General features: G+C 35.9%; 2 protein-coding genes across 11 annotated transcripts in view; one reads left to right on the forward strand and one right to left on the reverse strand.

Annotated features, from left to right (window-relative positions):
- The window catches only part of DOCK7 (dedicator of cytokinesis 7), a 150,206-nt gene that overhangs the window by 57,289 nt on the left and 77,660 nt on the right, over positions 1-15,257 (reverse strand). For all 10 annotated transcript variants that reach the window (XM_039339068.1, XM_039339067.1, XM_039339066.1 and 7 more), the window contains 2 exons: positions 1,889-2,006; positions 1,148-1,218 (listed from right to left, as the gene is read on the reverse strand). In XM_039339068.1, coding sequence (XP_039195002.1) covers positions 1,148-1,218; positions 1,889-2,006 — 189 coding nt within the window. The remainder of the gene's footprint in view (positions 1-1,147; positions 1,219-1,888; positions 2,007-15,257) is intronic.
- ANGPTL3 (angiopoietin like 3) lies at positions 4,032-14,807 on the forward strand. The gene is made up of 7 exons (XM_039339088.1): positions 4,032-4,751; positions 8,096-8,206; positions 9,448-9,550; positions 11,648-11,761; positions 12,251-12,346; positions 13,525-13,797; positions 14,566-14,807. The coding sequence occupies exons 1-7, from the start codon at positions 4,266-4,268 to the stop codon at positions 14,748-14,750; spliced, it is 1,368 nt and encodes a 455-aa protein (XP_039195022.1). The 5' UTR covers positions 4,032-4,265; the 3' UTR covers positions 14,751-14,807.

Consider the following 15,257-nt stretch of genomic DNA (forward strand, 5'->3'; position numbering starts at 1 on the left):
GAAGACCTAGAGTGGTCAGCAGCTGCCTTGCAAAGACCTTGCTGAGCATGCCTTATCAGTAACTGGAGGAGGAGGAGGAGGAGGAAGAAGAAGAAAAAGAAGAAGATAGTCCTAGTAGTAGTAGTAGTGAAATATGTATTTCACTGATCTGTTCTACCAATTAATGTTCTCCTTTCCTTCAATCCTAGTAGTAGAAGTAGTAGTAATAAAGTTGGAAGGGACCTTGGAGGTCATCAAGCTCAGGCAGGTAACCCTATACCATTTCGGACAAATGGCTGTCCAGTTTCTTCTTAAAAACTTCCAGTGTTGGCGCATTCACTACTTCTGGAGGCAGGTTGTTCCACTGGTTAATTGTTCTAACTGTCAGGAAGTTTCTCCTTAGTTCTAAGTTGCTTCTCTACTTGATTAGTTTCCATCCGTTGCTTCTTGTCCTGCCTTCAGGCGCCTTGGAAAATAGCTTGACTCCCTCTTCTTTGTGGCAGCCCCTGAGATATTGGAACACTGCTATCATGTCCCTCCTTGTCCTTCTCTTCATTAAACTAGACATACACAATTCCAGCAACTGTTCCTTATATGTTTTAGCCTCCAGTCCCCTAATCATTTTTGTTGTTGTTGGTAAAGGTCAGCCCAGGGGCAGCAAAACTGGTAGAGATGGCAGAGTGCAAGGCAGTCAAAAGGGCAGAAATATGGGGGAAATAGGTGTGGGGGGAGTTGAAGAGGAGGTAGTCCTTTACCTTATCAAAACTTGGGGTTGGGAGGGACCAATTCAGGAGTGATTTGACTTGGAGTGGGCCCTTAGCTTATGACCAGTGGGATTTGGTTAACAACGGCAATTGGGATTACGGGGATTGCAGTCATTAAACAATGTAGTTATATAACATCAGGCTGCACAACTGCATTCCTTAGTGTTAGAAATTCCAGTCTTAATTGCCACTGTAATGCTAAGGATTATCTGTACTTGCATGCTTGTGGCTAGACAACTGCAGAATCTCTGTTTTGAAATAATCAAAAGGATGAAATTCTTGCTACCTAAGATCCTCTTTGTAACGTTATATGCGCAGAAGATGTTTTATTTCTGATCTCACAATATTATGCACAGTGTCGAGTAAAATAAAAGGTGGCTTTTCAAAAAGTTTCTGCTTTTTACCTGTTATGGTAAACCACAGCTGTATAAGCTTCTTTTGAAAATTCAGCACAGCTAGATTTTCCAAAGATTACCTACAAAAATAAGTGAGCAAATATATTTTCAAAAAACATTCTTTATTCTTCAGAACTGGAAATTTTACTAAGCCAAAAATAAATACCAAGATAACTTATTTATCTGGCAAAGATTTATACCCTTGATAAATATTATGATTTAATTTACATACTGACTTGTTAAAAATAATAATATTTGGCTGCAGAAACAGTTACTAATATTTCAAAGAAAATAGATTTTATATATTTGCTGCATATTATGTGGTGTGAGCTATGTGCAAAAGTATGTAATTATTATTAATATAATGGTCAAGTGACTCAAGGTGGCTTACGAGGGTTCACATACCATAAATAGTAAAACCAAAATCAGATAAATCTTGGATCACAAACACTTCAGCAAGTTAACCCTGTTAAGTTGCAAGCAGGAAAATGCAGAAATGCCTCTTGAGCAGATGTTAAAACAACACAAAGTATTAAAAACTAAATAAAGTTCAAAGAAGCAAATTCTCAAATAATTAAAAAGTCTGAGAAATCAGTGATCCAGTCTGATTCTGTCCCAGCAGGAATGCAGCCTGACATAGCACAACATTTTGATGGGCACCTAATGTACAAAATAGACATTAGAATAGGCATTTTACATCATCAACATCACAATGGAACACACACACTCACACACACAAAAATAACATACCGGCATTGCATTGCTTGGATCCTCTCCAAACATAAACTGCACTTTTACAGTAATATTCCGAGCAGATCCTTGGCGATTGGCAAAGTTAAGGCTTTGTGGATAAACATATAGAATATTTCTACAAAAAGAGAGAGAGAGAGAGAGAGAGAGAGAGAGAGAAGTACAAAAATTACATACTATTACATATTAAAATGTCTAGGTCAGGGGTAGGCAACCTTGGCTCTTTTATGACTCGTGGATTTCAACTCCCAGAATTCCTGAGCCAGCCATGCTACCTCAGAATTCTGGGAGTTGAAGTCTACGAGTCATAAAAGAGCCAAGGTTGCCAACCCCAGGTCTAGGTAGGGTTGTCAAACTGTCAGCCCGCAGGCCGGATACGTCATGCCAAAACCGCGCCCACCCCACTGCTGGCAATGGGAAAAAAAGTCGCGATACGTCACGACACGTCATGTGACATTGCAAGTTTGACACCCCTGATCTAGGTCAATATTAAAATAAACTTGAATATGCTATACTTGTATTTAATTTCAAGGTTTGTTACATGAACTTGCGCTGTGAAACCCTCACTATTCTCAGGATCGAGTTAAATATAGGTAATCCTCGACTTACAACTATTAGTTCATTGGCCGTTTTAAAGTTACAGTGGCACTGAAAAAAGTGACTTCTGACTTTTTTTCACACTTAACAAGGGCAAAATGCATAAATTTCATCAGTCCATTTCTGTCTCACCTATGAATGGACTGCCTTGGAGTTTGAACTGGGAAAATCCTGGTTGAACTTTCTTCTACGGTTTATATTTTAAAGAATGTCATACCCATGCAAGCTATAAATAGATACGCTTAGGTATTTTTACAATTCAGAATGGTCTTCCTCCAAGCTTTCCTACATTTAGGAGCATTGCTAGTGATGTTTCTGTCATTACTGAGTTATAAGTGCTGATGAATTATAAAACCATGCATCAAACAATAGGAGATGAAAACTACTAAGCCAGAGATAATAAAAACCTGAAGGGACAAATAAAAGTTAGCTGACACATAAGCCTGTAATTAGTTAACTGATTAGGACCCCATGAAATCAATGGGGTAAATTAGGGACAACTTAATTCTTATTGATTTAAATGTGAACAAAGCATAGCTAACTTTGATTTAATCTTTGATTCTGTTTCCAGGTATCTGCTGAATGGGGACAGGAGAAGATAAAAATCTACCAGTGGCAGTGATAGAATTACATTCATTTTATGAAGCTGTGATTCCTGTAAATTAACACTCAAATTTAAATCTACAACAAGGATGATATAGCCCTCTCCTTATTTCTTGAAAGCATTATAAACATCTATTTATTATAATATTTTCTCTGTAGTTAAGCTTTTGATTCATGCCTTTCACGTAGTGGCTACTTCATATTATTTAATCCACAATATCAAAATAAAAGTAAATTTGCTCTTCTGAAATTAGGCTGGAAGCTTAATAATCTTTATATTCAATATTCATTATTGGCTTAAAATGCTGTACAGATAGAATGTTACAGTGAGTATTGGGGTTTATGGGAGGGAATGGTATGAAGCACATGGGAAATCTAGAATTTCTAATCAAATGGGAACATTTATACTAAAAAAAAACCACCCTCCTTGTGAAGTTTCCATTTTTCTTGAAAAAATTGCCAATTCTGTTGTTGTTTGACGTACACATTTCTCATATAACATTAACAAAAGCCAGATCTTATTTTTTTTCAAAAGTGCTAAGTAGTTTTATTAACTCTCATTTGCTGAGTAATAGATTATCTTGTCAGTCAAAATAATAAGGCAACAATTATATCTATTTTTGAAGCAAATATAGGGTTTGAAGACTCTCACTAATTATATATCTCAAAGATGTGGGCCACTATTCCTGTCCTTCATGATTACTATCTTATATGCTTAGGGAAGACTAAAAAGAAAAACCTCTGTTGTATGTCTTGAACAGCATGTATGGTAATAAATGAGTGGACTTGGCAAAGTCTGTATCAGTTATTCCAAATTGTCAAAGCTTTCAAAATCAAAATAGCACAGGTGGCATAATATGTTTGCCACATACACTGACAGGCACACTGAAGTGGCCAAGTTTTATATGAATTGAAGGTTCCAAGTCATCTTTAAAGGTAAGCCTTATTTATACTTAGAATAACATTTGCTCTCAGTAAATCTTCATCGGATGGGCTCAAAGAGTCTAAACAGGACACAGGTTACATTCATTCAGGTTTAATTATCAACTACTCTAACCTGATTTTTTTTTAGGATCAAACATGCTATATGTATTTATAGCATACTAGAACTCTGACAGAGAAAGACAAATAGCAAAGGGAGACATTTCTTTTCTGAAATAGAATAAGCAGAAAGAACATGAAAATTATTCTAGTATTAGTTTTTATGATTTCTCTAGTAATTTCAGGTAGACTAGACGATCACTTGGAATCAGCAACTCCTGAGCTTAAGTCAAGATTTGCTATGTCTGATGATGTGCATTTGCTAGCCACTGGACTACTCCAGCTTGGGCGTGGCCTTCAAGATTTTGTGATCAAAACCAAAACCCAAATGGATGACATCTTTCAAAGGCTTAACATTTTCGACCGATCCTTTTCTGAGATCTTGCAACAAACCAATGAAATGAAAGAAGAAGAACAGCAGTTAAAAAAAGCCACAACTAGGTTACAAGCAACTGATGAAGAGATGAGAAATTTATCTTTGCAGCTTAATTCCAAAATAGACGTCCTTTCCATCGAGAAGATTCAACTGAAGGACAAAGTAGGGAAGCTTGAACAAAAAATAACTGAACTCGTACAGACCCAGCTTGAAATCCATGAGCCAAGAGAAATTGCCTCACTTAAAGTAAGTAAAAATGAAACATATCGAGTGTTGCCAAAGTAAATTGTATTCTGAGCAATGAGGTAATTAAGAAAGATTCAGTCATTCCTGTTGCTGCTGGACTAATGTGCTGCATTTTGAGAAATAAAACCAACATTTTTCTTAATGCTGGTTTATTGTGGTTTGTATGCTACCCATAGCCATTAATGGAATGTGTAGCATATAAAAAGTCCTAAAAATAATCAAGAAAGTAATGACTGCTTCTTGGTCTAAATTTGCTCTGACAGTTTTCCTTATTAACATTTGTACAATGTAAGCTACTACTTTTATATTGACAGTTTGGCTTAACTGTGAATATTTAGACTAAAAGAAGTAATTAACAGTGATAATTATATGCCAAAAAGAAAATGAATAGTAAAGTTAGCAAACTGCCTTTTTCTTCACCCTGTAATAATAGTGAGATGCTTTTTCAATAATTCATTTGGATAGTTCATAAGGAAGAAATTGGCATCCCTTCACTTTTACAAACTTACAGTTCTATTCCAGGCATAAACACTGCATCTTAAAGTTGTTAATTTGATTTTATACACTGAAGTTGGTTAATAAAATTTGAAAGATCATTTAAAAATAAGAATATATAACATTTGCTTACCTCTACAGTAAGCATCAAGAATACATTTCTGAGATAAAGTGTAATTATGGTACATGCACTGATATTTTAGCCATCAGCTGAAATGGACTCGAACTGTACAGTTTCAGTTACTGTTTATTGCTCTGAAATGTGAAAAAACCTGCCCAAAACTGAATATATAAATAAATTAAAACAATGCTTTGATCGTCAGGAAAGATATATCAAAGATAGCCCTAGGGCAGTGGTGGTGAACCTATGGCACTGGTGCCAGAGGCGGCACTCAGAGCCCTCTCTGTGGGCACACCTGCCGTTGCCCCAGCCTCGCCTCCCCCTGCGACTCCCTCTCCAGCAGCCCCCCTGAAGGAGAGTCCCCCCCCCGAGCGTGGCCCACATGGAGCAGCGCAGCCAAGGACATGGCAGCCAGGCAGTGTAGACAAGACTCTGCCCTCATGGCCCATCATGCAGATGCTACAGGGCACGGGCAGAGGGCGTGGCCACCATATCGCTGCTGGGCTGCCTGGATGATCTGCGGCGGGCCCTGGAGGTGATGAGTGGCCCTGTGGGCAGGCGAGGCAGGGGATGGGGGGACCAAGCGGGAGCGGGCAGGGGGTGGAATGGGGCGGGGCCAGTTTTTGAGCACTCGATCTCTAAAAGGTTTGCCATCACTGCCCTAGGGTACAATGCAGTCAACAACTGAATAAAATCCATTGGTCTTTGTGAACAACATTTTAATATAATTATCAAATTTATATTCCAACCACTGATGCAGAAGGAGAGGAGCCCGATGAGTTTTGTGCTCAGGTTCAAACTAAAATCAACAGAATATTTAAGTAACAGGCTGGAGACATGAGTGCCAAAGTTGGAAATGTTAAGGAGAAAAATATAGTTGGACTGAATGGCCTAGGAAAGAGAAATGAAGCAGGAGAACAATTTATCCATTTCTGACAATCCAATGAGTTCTTTATTATCAGAGTCTTCAATCAAAATGATGTCTATATACATGGACCTTACTTGCACACAGAAATCAAATTGATTATTATTAGTACCATAAGGTGGAACAGCTCAATTATAATGATATGGCTAGGGCTGATTGTGGAATAGATCACAAACTGTTCATATCCAAGTCAAATTAAAGTGGAACAACTAAGCCAATCTGTTTCCATGGTACACTCTTCAGCCTATATTCACTATTATCAAGGAGAACATGAGGAACTGCTTTGAAGTCCTGAACCTCTTTGATAGGGAACCAGAAGAATAAGGAATCTAATCAAAGTACGTTTTTAAGGATGAATTTGAAAAGAGATTGCCAAGACCAACAATCAGAAGAAATGATGGAAATTGGCAAGAAAAGAGAGAGAAAAGTCAAGGAAGAAAAAATTTCAAGAAGAAATTGTCCAAGAATTATTAGAAGATACAAGAAACAGTATTATGATGACAACTTTAAATATACAGAAGATACAGTACAAACAAAAATCTTCCAAAAGGTCTCTAAATTCAGAAGAAGATTAGCCTCAAATTGGTATGCTAACATTAGAAAAAGGTCCGTCAAAAGGAGGATCAGCAGAATATGCAAACTATCACACAATATATTTTACGTGCTTCACAATGCTTAGACTTATCCAACACAGATTACAGCCCAACATAGAAAGGAAGATGATCAGGTTCAAAGTATCATGTTTTGGAACATTATGTGAAGACTTAGCTCTCTTGAGAAGACTACAATGTTGGGAAAGGGGGAAAGAAAGGGACAAGAACAACAGCAATAAAATAGATAGACTTGATTACAGCGATAATGGATAGTGTTATCAGAAGACTTGAAGGGCCAGATGGGGATTGACCATTCTGAAGAGACTTACCTAAGTAGTCACTAACTGACAACTATCTGATGACACACTATCAATCAAACATATACTATTACCACCCAGAAACTTCAAAAGACTGCATCCTAGGGAAAACTTGCTATGCTAGCCTATGCCAATTTCTTAAATGATGCCTTTCATATATATTGGACTATGACTCTTTTTGAAATGTATTGGGATGACTTAAGGGCATACTGACCAAGAAATGATAGAAATTTTAATTCAGTGTTTCTGTAACATGCCAAGTAGGGAAAAACATTTTATTATACATATATTTTGAATATAATCTGTATTAATTTTGGTCACAACAGTAATAAATAATACAAATTGAACTTAGAGAGAATAAAAATAAAATAAAAAAGAAAATAATAAGTTCAAGGGCGGGGGGAATGAAATGAAAGAATGCAATAATGAAAAAGAAAATATATAAACAAGTGATTTCCCAGCTTCATTACAAGTATAAACAAATCTAGTAACCATTGTAAGATTATAGTGTAAAATTGTACAGTGATTTTGGTAGAAATGAGTGGGAAGATGGGAAGCAGAACACTTCAACTTTGGAGAAATGGAAGCCCAATGTGTATTTTTAAACATGTGGTCAATGATAGATATATTTAATGGATTTTTCAGACAACTGATTATAAGGATTTCTAAATGAATTATGATTGCCAAACATTTATTAAAATATAAAGCAACAGTTTTGAAAAAAAACTGATTTGCCCATCTACTCAGAGAAGCACTTTGATTTGGCAAAAGAATACTAGGTAATGAGTTTATCTGGCTACGCTCTTGTATAAGATCTCTGCTGCTTACACTACTTTTATACTTCAGATTATGATCCTTTGAGTCTAAGCTATTTTTTTTCACTTTCCCTATAGAATTTTATTGAACAGCAAGATGGCCACCTCAAACACCTTCTCAAAATTGTTCAGCTGCAACATGCTCAGCTCACAAAACAGCAAGAGCAAATACAGGACCTGGAGGAAAAGGTAAAATTGTTGAATTTTAATGGCCATCTCTAATCTAGGGGCAATTTCAATGGGTTTAGGTGACTTATAAGACGGAAAGAAAACTGCAGCTTTCAGAAAGTTTTTATACAGTAACTTCTAAAATGTCTCAGGATTTCAGCTTTCATAATCTCATTCCTATGTATCAGAGGTCCCAATCCCTGGGCCATGGACTAGGACTGGGCCACAGCATGCCAGAAACTGGGCCACACAAATGAAGTCCCATCTGTGGGATGCAGGCAGCATGCGAAATCACACTCCCTCTGGTCCACGGAAAAACCTCTCTCCATGGAACCAGTCCCTGGTGCTCAAAAGGTTGGGAGGGGGCACTGCTATATATGAAAGATCAAGTTTACTAACAGCCAAAACCAAGGAACAATTATTTAGGGAGCCAGGGTTGAGAACTCTAACTATACTTGAGTTTGCCATATTCAATATGAGAGTGCAGAAGATTCATGTTTATGCCTGTTTAAGCCTTACTGTGTTCAAACGAGCTTCACCAGAAGGCATGTTTAGTATTGCAGATTTCATTTTCTGTTTAACACAAGAGGATTCAATAACTGGATTCATACCTCATGCAAGTTATAATTTGGTTTGTTTGGTCAACAAATTGTGTGAATTCAGTCGCTGTCTAGGTAAATTTTGGTTTATGGATTAGCATGTGTATGAATCCCATCCACCCAGCTCTTTAAAAAAAGTCTGGTGTTTTGCAGTTGAAAGAATTTATTGCTCATTGTGTTGGTTGAAGGAAGCGATCTTAATCTAGCAGCTGCAAATATTTGAACAATTACTAGATGGAAGCAGAGTTCGGTTTCTCCAGATTTTTTTAGCCCTAAAATGGCTATGTTTAACTTCTTCACATGACATGGTTCATACTGCTGTCCCTAGTCAAAGGTAATTTTTTCCATGGTGCTTTTTCTTTCTGGTAACTTTTCTTGGGCAGAAGACAAAGCCTGCATCACTCAAGCATGTAGCTTCATAGGTTTATATCACAACTCTGTATGTAACATAGGTGGTCAGAATAGACATACGCAAGAATTTTTGTCCCCAATTTTTTTCCTGACCCATAATGATAAAGGGACTCTTATCATAAGCTGAGCTTCTCCTCCCCCCAGTCCAACCCTGGTGCATTCATACATTTGAGCTTCAAAATCTTCTCCGAACAGGCAACCTGTCTCACTAATGAAGTACAGCTATAGAAATATTTTTTTTTCTATTTGCAGATAAACAACCGCAATTTTCAAGAGGACTCGCAATTATTTTCTAGGAAGGAAAATGACAGGCATCCTGCACTGAAAAAAACATCTAAAAATAGCAATTCTAGAGGTAGATGTGCTTACGGATTATTATTTTTTTTTAAGCAATTCCAGTGTTTGGAAAGCAGAACTATTTTAGAATACTGTTCTGGTGTATACTTTGATACTAGCAGTATGTATGTAAGAAACAGATTTGATTAATTATGCTTATTATTCTCCCAACAATATTAAAAAGCATTTATTTAAAAATAAGAATGAGATCTGAAATAAAATGTTGTGTCTTGCCTATCTCCTGAAATAAGATTAAGTGTTCTTGTTAGTCCTTTCCTCCAAAACAAGCCATTCTATTCAATCTTCCATAATTCTCTTATTGAAACAGCAGTACTAGCTTCTAGGTATTTTCTGGGTACAGTTCAACGTTCTGGTAAAGATCTTTACAATCCTGAATGATTTGTTGTTGACTATTCATGACTTGATGAACATTATTTGGTCTGCCAGTAATGGCTTCTTTAGGGTTTTTTTAAAGCTCCTACTTGTGTTATAGTGGCACGTTATCTTCTCTTCCATTTCTTTTCAAATGCTTTTGATTTTTACGAGCAGTCTGGATTTTCTTCAGTGACTCTTATCTTCATGTTATGTGACCAAAATACTGAAGGTTTACCTCTTTTAGGCTTCCAGAAAGCGATCTGATTTCACTTCATCCAGAACAGAATTATTTGTTCTTACAAAAAAGGCATTTTCAACTATTTTCTCCAGCACCATAATTCAAAAGCACCAGTTTTAATTAATTCGGACTTTCTGATGGTCCATGTCTTTGACAAAAATAGGAATGGCTTGAGGTCAGAATATTTGAAGGGCTGCCTACTCCATATCAAACTGCAAATCCACTGAAATCATCTTCAAAGGACTCTTTGTTTGTCCCTACAATTCCAGAGAACCTTGATCTGCTTGATGCTATGAGACAGACCTGTCTCACTTCCTCCACTAAAACTCTTTGGAAGTTAGTGGGGGAAAAAATGTTCCCTTTGCCTTAGGATAGTTATCCTGCTGTTTCCTGCTGCTGTTTTTATCAAATGTCCTACAATCAATATTTTAAAATCACTGCTATGTATCACATGATTGCATCCAACTTAAGCCATTAGTTTTGGCTGCAGTCACTAAGCAACTCACTGTGGGTGGTTAAGTGCAGTGTTATGTGACCGTAACTTGCTAGTTCTGCCGGCTTCCCCATCTTCTTTACTGTTGGAAGCTGGTGGAGAAGGTACAAATTGATAACCATGGGATATTGTGACTATTGTGAATCCATATTGGTTGCCAAATTTCCAAATCGGGACCGTGTGAATGACTGTGAGGATGCTGCAATGTCTGTAAGTTTAAGGACTAGTTGTACATCTCATTTTTCAAAGCTGTCATAATTTTAAATAGTCACTGAATGAGCATTCAGTAAATGAGGATAACCTGTTGTGAAGTCCCTTTTTTCATTTCACAAGATATTTAAATCAAGTAACTGTTCCCAAACTCCAAAGAGGGCTAACATTAGCATGCGTAATACCTTCTTAATAATTGTTCTCATGGGCAAGGTTAGACTGTGCTTTTTTGGAGAATAGTCCACAGAATATATTGCCCATATTTTGTCACATTGCTCCCTTTATAAGAATGCAAGGACCTATTTCATAACTCCCTTATCTGATGAAGAACCCAGATAATTCTGAATTATTTTTAGGTCCAGATAACTCTCTTCAGAACAATATGATTCAGTTTCCTTAAATGTAGCAAATTCTTTACACTATGTAATACTGAACAGCACTGATTACCTTGATGACCTTGTTAAAATTTTATGCTTAACTGAAAAAAAATGATTTAATTCCTTTGTTAACTTGCAGAATTCTGGTCATTCTTAATAAAGAACTAATTAATTGAACCGGCTATTTAAAAAAATGGGTACAAATATTCCTCAGAAGACTTTAATATTGATATTCTTTGGTCACTACCCCCTTTGCAATTTCTGTCTCAAGAGTACATGTGAATGTCATTTTCATAAGCCTGTATCTATTTCCAAATTAAAAAATCTTGAATAGATTCAAAGTTTGTTTAAATAACTACTCAAACAAAGTAATGTATATTCTGAAAAATTGCATAGATTTTCCTAAATTTCTGTTTCTTTTAGGTAATGCTACTGATTGTACTTGGGTTTACAACGCAGGGGAAAGATCTAATGGGATTTATTCTATTAAGCCCAACGGATCCATGGCATTTAATGTTTATTGTGAAATGGAAGGAGGTATGGCCGGTTATATTAGCAATCTTCTTCTTTTTTTAAACTAATTCTTATCTTCTGCAAAGTGCTGACTTCCTTATATATTTCTTTATTAAACAAACTTGCTGTCACCACTCTTATTTGTTGAGAATGCAATTTTAATCAAGTAATAGGTAGCACGAGGTATTTGAATTTTTTGAGTATAGATGGTTATTTATTTTAGAAAATATGTAAATCATTAAGTCATTGTCTAATTGGGTTAGACAAATGCATATTATAATTGTATATGAACAGAGACTAAATTGGATAGATTGAAGTTCATGCAGAAATGCATATTTAGTCAACGTTGTGCAAATAATTTCTCTTTTGTTAAAGTGTACTCCAGTTCTCTTGTGCATACAATTTGATGTACAGCATTCATACTGAGACATACGATAATATATACTTTGCAAACTCTAAAAATTATTTAAAAGTCAAATGGCTGTATTAATAAGTTATCATTTTCATCCACAGAAAACTCATGGACAATCATTCAGAAGAGATCCGATGGATCAGTCGATTTCAACCAAACTTGGGAGAGCTATATAGATGGGTTTGGTAATCTTGACGGTAAACATATTTTCCAACTTACTCAAAGTAAATTTACGTGTTTGTTGACTATAGCTTTTGAAAGGGGGAGAAAAACCCTGGACATTGGTAAATGAGATCTCTTATTTGGTCTCAGAATTGTTTACTCTTTTCCTTCCCTTCAACCTTTATTTAAATTCCTAGGCACAGGGCATCAGTCATATAAATTATCACAAGCACATTTACTGTAAATAGATTTGATTTAAACAAGTCCAAATCTAGCTAGTCATAAATGTAGATTTGAATGGATTCTATTCATGCACAGGCTACAAACATTTCTGAAAGAGGCACCTGTGCAATTTGTTCAGTTACTTTCTAATATTTTCAGTGATAAAAAAAATGGAGTGTTAGGATTTAACACTTTTTTCCTGGAAATGGTATAGAACAGAAATAAGGAAAAAGATGAGATTTTTAGCAACCAGAGTCATTAAGCAGAGATTTCAAATTAGAAAGGTCTGTGACGCCTACATGGGCAAGATCAAAGCCATATGTTATAATCTTAATGGCCAGTTTGCAACATAAAATAACAATAAATTAATGAAGCATAACTTATTGCTATAATAAATATATCAACTTTTTTTTAAGTTGCAAGACTTTCTTTTTTCTTATTTATTATAAAATACTATATTATCAGTGCTTTATTCTCAGCATAGTAAATTTATTGCTGCTCATGCAGCTATATTCTGTTCAGAACGATATTTTCTTAAGAAATGTTTTTATACGTTTCTCTTAAACATGCTTGTTCAATGAGGTTAGGCTAAGGCTACACACAGTCCACTTAAATGCTAAATTTATGCGTGTCATAATGTTGTAAATGAAACTACCCAATATCCATTAAGGGTATATCCCCCCAAGGATTACAGTAAATATTCATATATACTACTTGCTTCACTTATTACACATATTCACTTATATATACTTCATTCAAAAATGCCTTTACTCTCCTTTGCAGACTTTTCCTATTTATACTTAGTTTTAGTTTCCAACTTTATTGTTCATTAATAAATACTGTAAAAGGGATAAACCTTTTGTAGGTGATCCAAAGACTTCCAAGACTCAAGCTGACTGTGTAATTCATGCAATTCTCAAATCTTGCACTAAAGCTTTCATCTCCCCTTGGATCAGCCTTAATCGTTCTGTTTTTCCACTTGTATTTTCAGGAGAATTTTGGTTGGGCCTTCATAAGATCTATTCCATTGTAGATCAAGCTGACTATATTCTGCGTATTGAGCTTGAAGACTGGAGAGCTAACAGACATTATATTGAGTATACATTCAAAATGGGAGGTCCAGACAGAGATTATGCACTCATTCTCTCTAGGATAACTGGGAATATTCCAAATGCTCTACCTGAACAGAAAGAAATTAAATTTTACACTAATGATCATGGCAGCAGCATTGAAAGAAAGCTTAACTGCTCAGAAAGTGACACAGGTAGATATTTTCTGTATGCGCCAGTGTTTCAGGTTTTCTTATAATGTAGGGGAAAAGTGGCAGAGGGTAGGATTTTCATAAATGTACCATGCTAAGAATAAAATACTAATAATATAGTGGAAGGAAGGGAGGGAGGGAGGGAGGGAGGGAGGGAGGGAGGGAGGGAGGGAGGGAGAAAGAAAGAAAGAAAGAAAGAAAGAAAGAAAGAAAGAAAGAAAGAAAGAAAGAAAGAAAGAAAGAAAGAAAAGAAAATGAAGGGGGGAAAAAATCAAAGAGGATATATGAAAGAGAACTAAATGTCCCTTCAATTAAAAATGTTTATTGCATGCAAAAAGCTGGTACATAATAGACAACCCAGTGTTATATCTTCTCTGTTTTACATAACAGCTTTCCACAGATTGTGATATTTTTTAAAAAAATATCCAATTGTATTATGTTACATTCTCTATCAGCATAGAAAGCATTATCCTGAAGTTCTCCTGAACATGTCATTGTCTCCAGATAACCTAGTTAGAGAAGGCTTTCTTCAAAATACAGTTGTTGTCATCATTGCCACTATGACCAAAGGCTATTGTAGTTGGGACAATGAGAATCGTAATCCCAACTCATCCCTACCCAGGTTAAATAAGCTACTATTAAAGACAGTCAAAAGCTGGACATCTGTGGGAATCCCAGTCCTACAGGAACAGCCTTCTCATCCAAAAAGGTTTTAATGTATTTTTCCATATTGGTATATCAATTCAATGGCGTTCCTATTATTACCTTCAGGTGGTTGGTGGTTCAATGTATGCGAAGAAACAAACCTGAATGGAAGGTACATCAGGTCAAGCTCAAAAGGAAAACTAGAGAGGAAGAAACAAGGACTGTATTGGAAGCCTCAGAAAGGAAAACCTTGTCTTCTCAAGTCAACCAAACTGATGATACATCCTACAGATTTTGAAATATTTGACTGAACATTATCAGAGTTTACCTAAGAAATTGCAAACTACTTCAGTCAGAATCCAGTGATAGCCCTTCCTGGTGTACAAAGAAAATCACATTAAGGATGTAATATATATATATATATATATATATATATATATATATATATATATTATATATATATATATATATATATATATATATATATATATATATATATATATATATATATATATATCAGTCTACTTTGTCCTGCTTCATATGCTCAAGAAATAAGCAGAGCTTTGATGTTAGACAAGGACAATTTTCCTTGACGGTCACTTTAGTAGTGGCTTTCTTAGTATCAATGCTACCTCAAGAAAGATCTCAGCAGCAGACCTTCCTTGGAACAAGGTGTTGCCTTAGGGAGGGAAGGGAAATTGCCACTGCTTCAACTCTGTGAAGCATGGAATTGAAAAAAAAAAGATTTTGTCTCACAGAATTAGGTAGACAGTGCTGTCAGACAAGAAATCATCACATTCGTTTTTGCCAAGGACAGA

Source organism: Crotalus tigris, unplaced genomic scaffold, assembly GCF_016545835.1.
Source record: "Crotalus tigris isolate CLP2741 ecotype Arizona unplaced genomic scaffold, ASM1654583v1 scf7180000017729.2337069, whole genome shotgun sequence".
NCBI classification, from domain to species: Eukaryota; Metazoa; Chordata; class Lepidosauria; order Squamata; family Viperidae; genus Crotalus; species Crotalus tigris.